At 37.8% G+C, this 13821-nt stretch overlaps 1 protein-coding gene across 2 annotated transcripts in view; it reads right to left on the reverse strand.

Moving 5' to 3' along the window:
• LOC136857422 (protein artemis) overlaps positions 1-13821 on the reverse strand; it is a 149381-nt gene that overhangs the window by 113648 nt on the left and 21912 nt on the right. For both annotated transcript variants that reach the window (XM_067136073.2, XM_067136074.2), the window contains exons 3-4: positions 12529-12667; positions 3409-3500 (exon numbers count right to left, since the gene is read on the reverse strand). In XM_067136073.2, coding sequence (XP_066992174.2) covers positions 3409-3500; positions 12529-12667 — 231 coding nt within the window. The remainder of the gene's footprint in view (positions 1-3408; positions 3501-12528; positions 12668-13821) is intronic.

Consider the following 13821-nt stretch of genomic DNA (forward strand, 5'->3'; position numbering starts at 1 on the left):
TCTGTTTTCTGTCTACCCATGCCAAGTATTTACTGATATGCTCGTATAAGATTTTTTGCTCGCTGTTTTTGTTAAGATTCTGTTCACCGTTTTCTAATGTATCAAGAACAATGGGGATGTTTTCCAGGTTGTTCAATAGACTTCCTTTATTGATCATACAGATGATTTGAAGGTCCTGTCTGATATTAATGAATTTGTGGTTAGTCTCTTTCATATGAGTTCCCATGGCAGAGAATCTTCTGTATTTTTCTGCATTGACCTGTTCTTGATATCTAATTAAGAAGCTCCTTCCTGATTGTCCCACGTAAGTTTTTTTACACTGAGTACATGTTAGCTTATAAATGCCAGATTCCTGGATGACGAAATCCAAATTTTAACTAATACTAACTTCCTGATGGATTCAAAAGAAGCAAAACGCTTGGTAAATATGAACCCAGGATTACCTAAATTGAGGGCAATACCTAAAGTACACAAAGAAGGTATATCTATTAGACCGGTTGTAAACTTCTGAAACAGTCCCACATATAAAACGGCCAAATTTATACATATGTTTTTAAAGAAATATTATAGATTTAATGTAGACACTAGCCTCTGCAATACCACAGATTTTTGTGATAGGACAAAAAACGTCATTTTATCGCAACATAATACCATCCATAGTTTTGATGTTAAAGATATGTACTCGAACATCCCGATTATGGAGACTATTAACATTGTTAAAGATAACTTGAATACACACAGCCCGTTGAGTAGACTAGAGATAGACAAATTCATCAACTTATTAACGTTCACACTAGAAAACAACTTTTTTACTTTTAATAACAACGTGTATAAACAAGTTAATAGGTTGGCCATGGGATCACCAGTGTCTGGCATCCTTGCAGATGTATATATGGACCACATGGAATGTAACAAAATAGTCGGTAAAATAAGAGGATTAGATTTATGGTTGAGGTTTGTTGATGACACTTTTGTTATCATTAACAAACAGGACCTCAAACCAAATCAGCTGTTAGACCAATTAAACAAATTAGATAAACATATAACGTTTACAATTGAATCGGAAGATAATAAAAGTCTAAACTACCTAGACATAACGGTAACTAGAGAAAATAAAAACCTTGCTTATCATGTATTCAGAAAGCCTACACATACAGATATTGTTATCAGGAAAGACTCAGAAAGAGCAGTAAGAACGCCGCTAGATAGAAGTGAATTTAATAAAGAGATAAACATTATCCAAGATATTGCCAGAAGAAATGGTTACCCTACGAGCTATGTCAACAGGATAAAGAGTAAGGTCATGAATAAACCTAACACTCTACTTGTAAATAGGAAAGAAAAGAAGAAATTTGCAACATTCACTTATATTAACAAACAATCATATGGTTTGGTTAAACTCTTTAGGAAACACAACATCCACGTATCCTTTAGGACTGATAATAATAATAATAATAATAATAATAATAATAATAATAATAATAATAATAATAATAAAATTTTGTTCAACTCGAATAGCGTAAACACCAGTAGCATTTTCAGTAAGTCGGGAGTATATAAATTGTCTTGCCAAGACTGCGAAAAAAAGTATATAGGACAGTCGGGAAGGAGTGTGTCGGTACAGTATAAAGAACATGTGAATGCACGAAGACATTCTAGATACTCTGCTATGTGCGAACACATGCACGAAAATAATCACCACTTCACTAATATTGAACGGGACATAGTTCTATTACACCCGCTAAACAAAGGCAAACAAATTAATACCCTTGAAAAATTAGAAATTTACATGTTACAAAAATTTGATAATGAAAATAGCCTTAACGAGCACATGGCAGAGAATAACCAATTGTTTAAATTGGTGACCCAATACGTGAGAGCAAAAGAGAAGGAAGATAAGCGCGTAAGAGGGGAAGTATGACGTTAGCACACAGGGACAGCACTCTCCCCTCCTCCGTCCATTCACCGCGCCTCCCACTGCAACTCTGCAATCAGTCACCGAACAACTTTAGCCGATTTTATATGCCCGTAATAGTTATATGACAGCCTCACGTACTTCTTGTATCATTATATTGGTAAGTTTTAATAATTTTACGCGTTGTATTCTCATTTTGTTTGTTATAGTCTTCCGATCATAGTTTCTATTTTAATTTTCCCTCTTACAGATCATTTTAAGCTCACATCACCTGGCTGCATAACACTCCCATTAACGGATGGTTTCGGCATGACAACAAGTTTTTGCACTATTCTTTTATTCTTAACTCCAATTGAATTTTATAAGTAATCATTGGATCATCAAGTACACTGTGATCTAACGTCACAACAAGAACATAGTGCTTAATATTTTAATGCATACAGACTCTATTGTGTTTTATCGTATTAGACTGTATGGAATTTAATTCCATGCATCCACACTTTGATTTTTAAAATGTTAAATTGTATTGGCAATAGTTTTGGATTTCTTAATGGGGGCCCCTCTTTTTATTAGGTCTTTTTGTGTACAGGAATTTTAATTTTAATAGCTGATGAAGGGAATGTATATAGATTCCCAAAACATGTACTAGACTTACGTAAATAAATATAAATAATTAATATTTAGTATTGACTAGGCAGACCATCCACCTACATATTTGTTGTGATCAAGTCAATACGGATCAAATACCGGCCACTATGGTCAAGATTATTAATAGTGACTCCATTACAGTCAAAAAATGTGATCACCATCACTTTCCCTGCAGACGGAACAACTTTTACCTTTTTTTGGCAATTTCCACACTGTGCTGGCTTGTTTTCCTTCAGGATCATAATGATGCTTCAGCTTTTCGTATGTTTCAGTGGCTGTATGGTTTGAACGAAAACAGGATTTGATTACGCTGTACTGCTCCTCTCGCGTCACCTCCATTGTCTGGTATGCGAAATACACGTAGCGTCTACAAAATAGAGCCTTAATGCCAACCTACCAATACGAGAGTGCTGCCGCTTATGGACATTATACATAAAAACCTGTTCTTTTCAAATATTTATGTTACAGATAGGAAACTATTACAGAAGCTGCAGGAAGAAAAAAATCAGTCTCAGCCTTTGTTGATCAGCCTTCGTAGTTTGCACTGTACCTATTCGCGGATACAGGACATAAAATGCCTCATGTCAGAAAAAGTCGTATTTAGTGTTTCTGCACGTTACTGAGAGGCTCGTAAGAGGGGAACAACCAAAGAAAAAAAAAAAAAATCAATATATATATATATATCTCTCTCTTTTTTTCTCTCTCTCTCTTTTTCTTTTTTTCTTTTTTAAGGCTAAAAACATATCAACAACTTTATACTTATCCACGTAGTGAAGAAAATGTACGAATGCAAAGTTTTCTTACAAAATGAGTTCACAACACACCCAGGAAGCATCTCAGCCTACCTTGTCCCTGACAACCTTCTCCAGACCAGGGTGTTTCAGCATCTGTGGTTGAAAGCGCATGTCCCCAGTGTAGAGGATGTTTCCAAATGATCCTGGAAAACAGGCAAAGTTAAAACTGTTATAACTACAAAAATGCACACACGAAATGCTGTCAATTCTGTATACTGTTTTATTTACAAATCATATACACGTTATACAGACACACTAAAGAACTGCTATCTTGAACAAACACTGCTACAAAAAAGAAGAAGACTGCCACATTAGCATGTCAACCAACTACCAACCCAGCAAAATCATAACATGAGTTTACACATTCGATTAACAACTTTCACAAACAAATCTCACTAACAGCACTACTCCGTCTGTTTATATACCTTGCCTGGCCAGGCTTCTAGAAAAGTATGACAACATGTTTTCTCGAATTTTCTCGAGTCTCTAATAACCTATTTACAAATTAATAGAACATTCTATACAGCTCTAGTAACAAGATGTGTTGTTCTGGACTATTTCCCTGTGTTGCACAACATTACATTGGATTTATACATAATATTCACAGGTAATAATAAATTATATACTATTAATTACATGTTCTTACATTAAATAAACTCATATTAATATACATACAGCAGACCTGTCGTAACATAACCTCACACGATTTGTTGCACAAGACAGATCATACAACATACAAATAACAAATGATAGACCACGATTTATACCAAATAAAGTCCGTACATAACTACATAAATGATAATAATACTAATAGACGTAAACAACTTCATAGCCACACCTCACAAGTCATAATAACAACAACAACACCTACTAATTGAGCTTGATATTTCGACTATTTACCCATGAGTTTAGAGAAGTGTTTCCAAGTTATACTAGTCCATTACACTTGTATCAATCCGTCATCAGACGTTGGTAATCATTTTGGCTATTTTTGTCAGTGGCTATAGGAATAGTGAAAGAGTTGATTGTCCAAATCACCGTTGCAAGTTTTCCAGCCAAGCCATGCAGGTATTTATTGGGCGGGGGGCATGATTAACATGAACATAGGCATGTGAAATGAGGAACAACTAATAATGCAAACATGCCTATACAATAATTTAAAATTCAGGAAACTCAATCGTCAAAAATTACCAGTGTTTCGCCCCAGTGTGGCATGGGCTCATCAGTTGGATACCGCACCTTCCCAAGATACTGACCGGCTACCACGCCAGTAGCGACACCACTGCAAGCTATACATGTGATAAGCACAATGCAATGCCGACATGCTACGGGAGAACTGCATCTCCACTTGCTATATATACACTGGGGCAAAACACTGGTAATTTTTTACGATAGAGTTTCCTGAATTTTATTCAGCTATCTCAATCGGAATCCTTATTTTTGGTCATCCCTATATAATAACAATATTCGTAAACAAACAAAACAATTATAGAGCTTGTTTCTGAAATACGTTTTTGAATGAGCCTTATGTACATAGTTTCAAATAATATTCACGAGTAAACGAAGAAAATAGAACTTGATTCATAAATATACTAAATATTTTGAAGAAATGTTTTATGTACAAAGCTATAAAAAATAATCACAAGTTAAAAAAATTAGAACTTGTTTCAGTGCAACTGTCTCCCAGGACCTCCCTTCCTGTATCTTCTCTTGTATAATTATTTGGAGGAGGGTAGATACACTCTGGGTGCCTTATGATACAGCCAAAGTAGAAGAGCTTCAAACAGTCCAACAGAGTTCTTTTTCTTTACAATCCTGATCAATACCTCCTCATTGCATATTCTGTCTAACCAGCTGATATGAAGCATGTGATGGTAAATCCACATTTCAAATGCTTCTAATCTTCTCATACAGTGGATTTCCTCATAGTCCAGGACTCAACCCCGCACACCACGATGGAGAACACATAGCACTGTGCTATCCTAACCCAAAGCTGTAATGGTAGTTCTCTGCTACAGAGCATTCGATTGCCCTGGCCTTCTCAATGTGGCACTTTGGTTCCAGTGCTGGTTGACAACTCTGCCTAGGTATGCAAATTTCTTGACCCTCTGTATCCGAACTTCGTTGAACCAAAGACCGGAATCTATGACAGGGCCCACACTCAAAATCATGTATTTGGTATTCTCTAAGTTTACAGCAACGTTTTTGCATGTCTCCACAACTTTCAACAAGATCTGCTGTAGATCCTCCACACTGTTGCCCATAAGAGCAGTGTTGTCAGCATATCTTTTGTTATTAATTGTCACTCCATTCGCTTTGAGGCCACTATCTATATCGTGCAGACCCTCCTTGAACAGGCATGTAAGTACAGTTTGAATAGGTGTGGGGACAGAATACAGCCTTGCATCACACCACGTTTGACTGCGACTTCATTCGTGAGTTGGTGTCCCATTCGAACACGAGTCTTCTGTTCCCAACATAGATTTTTAATTATACAGGTATCTTTGTCATCTATACCCTCCTCATTCAGCATGGTCATCTTTTCCTCAAGCCAAACTCTGTCGAACGCCTTCTTGAAGCCAATGAGACACATTAATACTGGGCAACTGATCTCTCTGCATCTCTGAAGAAGGACCTGAAAGCTAAAGATGGCTTTTTGAGTTTCAAGGCCTTTATGGGATCCAAACTGTGTATCACCAATGAGCTCTTCAATTTTCCTGTACACGCAATGATGAATTATCCGTACATGATTTTTCAGCACAGTGCTCATCAGGTGGTCTTTGCATTCTGTTGCGTCTCTTTGGCAAGCTTACAAACGTTGACTGCATCCAGTCATCAGGGACCTCGCAAGTCTTGTAAACCTTGTCAAAGCATTTGGTTTCTCCCTTGTTCACCTTGTTTTAGATTTAATGGTATATTTTCCAGGAATACTCTTTTATTAAATGTTACTTCTTCCCCCCCCCCCCCCCCCCTCTCACTCTCTCTCTCTCTCTCTCTCTCTCTCTCTCTCTCTCTCTCTCTCTCTCAAAGGTATTTTCTATTTTATTTCTTTTATTTATCCTGAATTATGTGGCTGTAATCATTAAGGTATCAAGTCTATGTGGTCTGACACAGTGGTTACGTGGCTGACCATCAGAATATTGGCTGGGAGGGTAGGAGATGTAGTGGTACATAATTTTTAATCACTAGATTGCTTGCCAAAGGCTTGGATTAAATTCCAAACCTCTCCACAGTGCTCATATGGAGGAAGGGCATCTGGCGCTGTTGATGGTGATTTGTCTATCGGATAGGGACAGTAAGCCTTGAGCAGACCCCTTGCTGCTATTCGACAGTAGTAGGGTGTATGTGGTGACACTAGGTCTTACCCTCTCCCTACTATCAAATATCACCTCATTCATTTCATCTAACTCCTGTGACGAGGTTGGTGGCATCAGAAAGGGCATCCAGTCACAAAAACTCTCTATGAAGACCGATCTTGCTTTGTACCTTACTCTGTAAAAGAACGGCACAAGGTTTGGATAGTGCTGGGCAAAACAGTTGCGCCCAGACAATGGTTGTCGCCGCAACCGTTGCGCGCAGACAACCGTTGTATAAAACGGTTGCAAAATAACTTACTCCTACTGAACAAATGAGGGAGTGCGCGGCAATGCCTCAAGTGTTTCCTTGTACCGGCCAGTCAGTGATGTACAGTATATCATTCTATCAAATATAAATACAAACTGATATAAAGGAATTGAATTCATTTACTAATTTCACAGTCATACAGCATAACCATTGGATATATAAAGATTACAACGCAACCAGGAATGCAGTTTTCCAACCAACCTGAGCCGAGAAAAGGTTGTCTTACAAAATTGATAACAGCTTTTTTTTGTTGGGAACATAAAATTCTTAAATTTATAAATAATGTATAAAACATTACATTGTATATTGTGTTAAAATTTGGATTCGATGTGATGAAGTGTTTTCAGAAATAATTTCTTAAAATTGACGTACGAGGTATGGTTAAAACACGTTTAAAAAACGGGCACTTGCTGCGTTCCATTTGCCATAAAAAAAATATTAAAGTACAAATTTAAAACAAAATGTTTGAGACTAACGTGAAATAAAACGAGGAAAAGTATGGTGTAATTGGACTTTTATAGGCCTGTTGGTTATATCAGAAACAACCTCAAAATTCAAATGAGCATAATAGTTTGGTCGACAGAAGTAATATAACTTTTCTTTTCTAACACTCTTCTAACCTATTATACATTTTTACCTATTCAGACTACTGGAAATGTGGGCTAGAGGAATTTAAAATTACCATGTGCTTGAATCGTACCTACTCCCCGATGGAAAGTCTTAAAAATCTACTACCGTACATAACACATAAATTACAAATATTTGTATCTGAATGAAAATGAAAACCTACAACCTGTTTTCCAGTCATTGACCGGGTCAGGGATGTAATGAATGAAACGTATATAGGCTGTTATTACAATGGGGTCGCCACTCCCAAGGTGATATATTAATGAGTGATAAATGCTATGAAATGATAATGGAGAGTGTTGCTGGAATGAAAGATGACAGGGAAAACCGGAGTACCCGGAGAAAAACTTGTCCCGCCTCCGCTTTGTCCAGCACAAATCTCACATGGAGTCACCGGGATTTGAACCACGGTATCCAGCGGTGAGAGGCCGACGCGCTGCCGTCTGAGCCATGGAGGCTCCCTTATATCTGAATATCAACATAATTTACAAATCCATAACGAAACAATCTTAAATTTACTGTACTTTCTGCGACCTACAAGTGGAATAATGCTCGTAGTTCTCGTCCTTCTTTAAACTGGGGCAGTATTAAGCCTTGATTAATACCTATGATTTTTGTTGTTCGTAAAAGGTTGATTCTCAACTCACGATCGCCTATGTGAGTGTGCCTGTCATTAAAGGTGTACAAATTGTACTTCAGGCTTGCCTGCCCCAAGCTGCTCTGCAACAAGCAAAGCAGCTTAGCTTGAGAGTCAGCGATGCAAGAGTGCACGCGTACTGAGCGCGCTAGTCATTGCAAACCAAAACCTGGGTTTCCCTAAGCCTGACAGGTTGCCTGGGACCCGTTCGGACTGCCGGACTTGACAAGAGTGAACGTGAAGTTTGCTATCGATGCGACGTGAATGTGCCGTTATATGTTAGTGTAACTACGTATTCCGTCGAGTGCAGCTCTGTTGTAGTTCGAGGTGCAACCAGCAGGAAAATGAACAAGTCAACCGTAAAGGAAATCGAAGAAAAATTAAAGAGTGGTGAATTTATTTTAGCAACAAAACAGGGCTAAAGTCTAGCATGGGAAAAATTTTCATGTGTTTATGAACAGGTGTCAAATAAGCCAGTAGGTTACTCGCAATGCAATATTTGCAAAAGGCTACTCAGCACCCATTCAGGGACCTCAAGTATGTTGCGACATGTCTGCAAATTTGACACAAATGTTCCACAGTCTAAAAATATTTTAAAAGAGGACAAGGACTTGGTGACTGACAAGTGCGTGGAAATGTGCGCCAAGGACTTGAGACCGTTTACAACTATTGAGGGTGAAGGATTTTTAAATTTAGGGCAAACGCTGATAGAAATGGGCAAAAAGTATGGCTCAGTGGATATTAAAAATGTTATACCCTCTCGAGTCACAGTTGCTAGGAAGGTACAAACTTTCGCGGACAAAGTGCGCAGTAAAACGCTTCCTGACATAGTACATGCTATTAAATCTGTACGAGTACCACTGACCTGTGGACAGATAATTACAAGGGTGTGTACTATATGTCTGTCACAATGCACTATATAAATGCAGATTGGTCTCTCATTAAGTATGTATTAATGTGTTCGGCCTTCCCTGACTGTCCAAACACCGGCGAAAATATTCGCAGTGAATTGGAAGACCGTTTGAAAGGACATGGCGTTTCTCATGAAGATATTTGCAAAATAACATTTGTAACAGACCAGGGAAGCAATATTGTTAAGGCCCTCAGCATATACAAACGTCTTCCATGCATGGCTAATATTATTAATACGGTCTGGAAGCATGTTCTGAGCGAACCCTTTTCGAAAGAAAGTGTTCCTAATGTGTTAGCTGTTATCCATTCAGTGAAATCTCTGGTTTCGTACTTTAAGAGAAGAGGCCTATGTGTGAGGTTACAATCATCTTTGAAACCGTATGTATCTACTCGGTGGAACAGTTATTTTGACATGCTGCAATCAGTTCACTCCCAGATAGATGCTGTGAGAACTGTTTTAGAGAAGGAGGGTGCCTCTGATAAAATGCTCGGTTATGATCAGGACATTACTGGCCTGCTTATAACATTTCTTAAGCCATTTAAGGAAGCCACAATTGATCTTGAGGGTGATGAGGAGCCGACTTTACATCTGGTCCTTCCGTGGTTTTATGCCTTAAAAGCCCATTGTACTCCACAGGATGACGATGAACAGGCAATATTTCCTTTCTTTTAAATTTTAATACGAGTCTCCTGATATATCAATGTAAAAATGCTTTCATACTAAATGAATTTTCAGTACTTGAAGCTTTTGAAACAAACCGGTGGTGTCCTCCTGGAACAGAAAATGGAAGTCACTATGTTACACAAAATTGCAACATTTTTGGTGCCTAAATATCGCACATTAAAGAAACTAAATGCAGTAGAACAAATGTCTGTTTTTGAGGCAGCTCGACAAATGTGTGCTGAAGGTAAGATTCTGTGGTTATTTCTTCATTATTATTATTATTATTATTATTATTATTATTATACCTATGTAAATTGGATATTTTTAATATTCTAACATTAGCATTAAATATCAATAACTTGGGCATATATATTTTCAGAGCAGCTACCCAATCAAAATAGACAAGAAGTCCCATCTTCTTCAAATGAAGAAAATTCAATGCAACGTAAGAAAGCGAAATTTGACGATTGGGCAGAAAATTCGCCAATGAGACATGATGAGGTCAGTAGGTACTTGTAAGAAGGGTTTATTAGTGACGAAAATATACTGCGGGGGTGGAAGAGTAATTCGCACAGGCTGCCCCGACTTGCTTGTGTAGCGAAAAGAGTGCTTAACATACCCGCTACGAGTGCCTCCAGCGAGAGGGTCTTCAGCTTCTCCGGAAATTTCATCAGCGAAAAACGTTCCCGTCTTGATACGCAAAGACTTAATGACCTCATAGTAATACACACAATCGATAATGTGTCCATGTATTAAATAGTGGTATGCAGTATGCACTGTATGAGGCGACCACAAACTAAGAGAGCAAGTGGTAAAATTACACTTCGAAACTGATTAGTTTTGTAATTATTTCTTTTGGTTTTGTGGGGAAGGGGTTTCTAAATTATTAAATGTATTTAAAAAGTTATCTATATAATTAATACTTTAAAGATATTTATGACCTGTGACTGCATTATGTATATCTTTGCTTCTAATTTTCTCGAATTATAAATAATACATTATATTTATGGTCACATTTCCATCAACTGTCATTGTGTTTATTTAAATATTCAAATATTTTTGTTCAGAGAACCTACGTTTTATTAAGTAACTATTTTTGACAGAAATAAATATTATTTGTTAATTAGTTACATAAGACGTCTGAATTATGAAATAACTTTGTAATGATTAACATAATACTAAACAACCATATAAAATAATATTTGTGTTGACGAATCCTATATAAATTCTGGCATGTAACAACCCCTTTCCTGCCTCCATTCACGCGAGTCTCACATCAGCACAATGAACGAGCAAACATAGATTAACGCAGCAGGAATAAGAAAGCAAGCAAGCAAGCTAACCTGTGGCCTGCCCAAGTTGGGCTGAGCTTGACCTGGCCAGGAGTGCAGCAACCTGCCTGTACTGTTGTTTACGAGCGGCTAGCTTGCTTGCCTGCTCTCTAGGCAAGCATGGGCAAGTTAAATGCGGAGTTTGTACACCTCTACCTGTCATTACAGAGTAAGATTTGAAGTCATGTTATGTTTTCATATTAGTTTTAAATGTTCAATGTCACGGCATCTAAAGATCCACTACTTCTGTATTTCACGACTGAATGGAGGCTAATTAGAAAAACTAACAAGATTAACTTTAAAAATACTCGACTAACTGCATCTCACAACACTCAGGCCATTGAATCTGGGGTAGCACTGTCTATTATGGCTGTCGGCTGTCGGTGACGTCAGGCGCTTCATTCAATAGCAGGGCAGCTCTCCAGAACGGCCTATCTGACTTGTGAGTTACACTGGAAAACCCCAGTGTCAAGAAACGCAACGATTGCGGAAGGCAGTTTTGTATTGGTACCGGTTGTGAAACTTAAAATGCCACTTAATCGGTGCTGGCAAAGAACGGAACAGCAGAGCGCCACTGCAACTGCAACTGTTATTTTCTCGCAACGGTTTCATTCGACAACGGTTGTGTTCTGGAAACGGTTGCGTTGTATCTGTCCCAGCCCTAGGTTTGGATATATGTTAATTTCAACAGAGATAAACCTTACACTTACAGATTAACTACGTTGAAACTGAAAAGAAATGGCCTCCACCATAACAAATGTGTAGTAAAAAGAAATGGAACACAACGAGAGGGAATAGACAAACATAAAAATGGTGTCAAATTTCTCTATGGGAAAATCAAATGGTCATAAATCGATTATGCATCACAGTGAGACGTCTTTTGGTGTAATCTCAAAACTTTGAGTATTATTGTTATTTACACAGCAAAGAGAAAATTATAGATGAAAAGCTAACTTCTGCAGCCTATCACAATGGCTGACGAAAATCCAAATACATCACATGAGGACCTTAGAACTCCTATTCGGAAATGAACTGTCTATAGACAGTGAAGGCAGAAAAATAATACGTAAAGTAGCAGATTATGTGATCAAGGAATATACAATAAACAGTTGCTCTTCTCCGTCACTACGATGCTTGAAAGAGCCACTGCATGTACGAAAAAGTCTGTTTCCACAATTAAGTGGATTAAATCATCTGCCTTTCACATTCTTATGAGTCTCTACTGTAAATGTTTGAAAATAATTTGAGCTAAACTGTTGTAACAGTGAATTTTTAAAGAAATCGCTGTATTTTCTTAGTGCTCAAACCTCTGTAGAGTGGCACTCAAATGTTCGACAATACTGAGGGATTAATAAATATACTTCAATTATACTCACCACCAGAGAAAAGAAACATTACAGAACCGGGACAGTGGTGGGAGTCCATGAGGATGACAGTGAAGGTCTCCTTGCTCTTGGGGCACTGCAGCTGATATGGACACCACAGATCCAGCTCCATTAGGTACTTCTTACATACCTGCAACATGAGTGGTTCAGTCATCAGGTCAGCGTGGGAGACAACCTTGAGTAACGTCAATCTTGCTCTGCATACATGTTAAGGTTCCATAAAATAGATTAACCTGATGAACGATTGCACAGCATTATTCCCTCGATTCCGTACTGATCAAAATAGGCAACATTTTTATGTTTGAGTGATGGGACATTTTGCTTATCATAGAAGATTATATGGAAGAAAAGCTTTCTATCTTATGTAACTCAAGATGACAATCTAATGATGTTAGATCTTCAAGCACATTTTATCTGTGGACTACTGTTCTAATTATTGTATGTTCCGGTTTTTCTTTTTGTAACCAGCATTTTAATAGGAAAAGTTGCTGTGTTTTGAAAATTTATAATGTCATTTTAGGATCCTAGTATATTCGGACTTAGGACAAATACTGATGTACTGGTGATAAATTATTTATTCTGTCTGTTTAAATTGTTTAAATTATTCAGCTGAAGAAGGCACTATTAGGGCAAAAATATGTACTGATTGTGAATGTCAAATACCTGGTGATTCTCTTGCACATACTAATTTTGTGTTATGCAGCCAAACGAACCATAGGTGGTGGTATGCAATTTCTAATCACTAGATAGCATGCCAAATGCCTGGATTAAATTTTAAAACTCTTCGCAATGTCCATATGAAGTGAAGGCATATGACACTGCTGATGGTGAATCATCCATTGAATGGGGATATAAAGCCTGGAGCAGACCCCTTCGCGCTATTTGAGAGGGGTAGGCTATGTGCCGGCACCTCTATCATATATCACATCATTTCATCTCATTGACTCCTCTGACGAGGTTGATGTACAAAGGGCATCAGGTTGTAAAAACTAGTTACAGATTCATCTCACTTCTAACTCGACCCCGTAGAGAAACAGGACAAGGGTCGGTCATGCATACAATATGCTCCTTTTGTTTACTGCTTACTTTGGATTTTATCAAATAAAGCACGTACCGAAACACGGAAAAGTAATTCTTCTTCTGAAACTGCTTGAGTAATGAAAGTATATGAAATTAATTTGTAGCAAATTGAACTGCCTAATGAACCCGCCTACCTTGAGAGCCATGTAGCCCAAGAAGAACTGAGGAGTCATGAATATGATGCGAACTTCTCCAGAAAAGGAA

Source organism: Anabrus simplex, chromosome 1 (genome assembly GCF_040414725.1).
Source record: "Anabrus simplex isolate iqAnaSimp1 chromosome 1, ASM4041472v1, whole genome shotgun sequence".
NCBI lineage: Eukaryota > Metazoa > Arthropoda > Insecta > Orthoptera > Tettigoniidae > Anabrus > Anabrus simplex.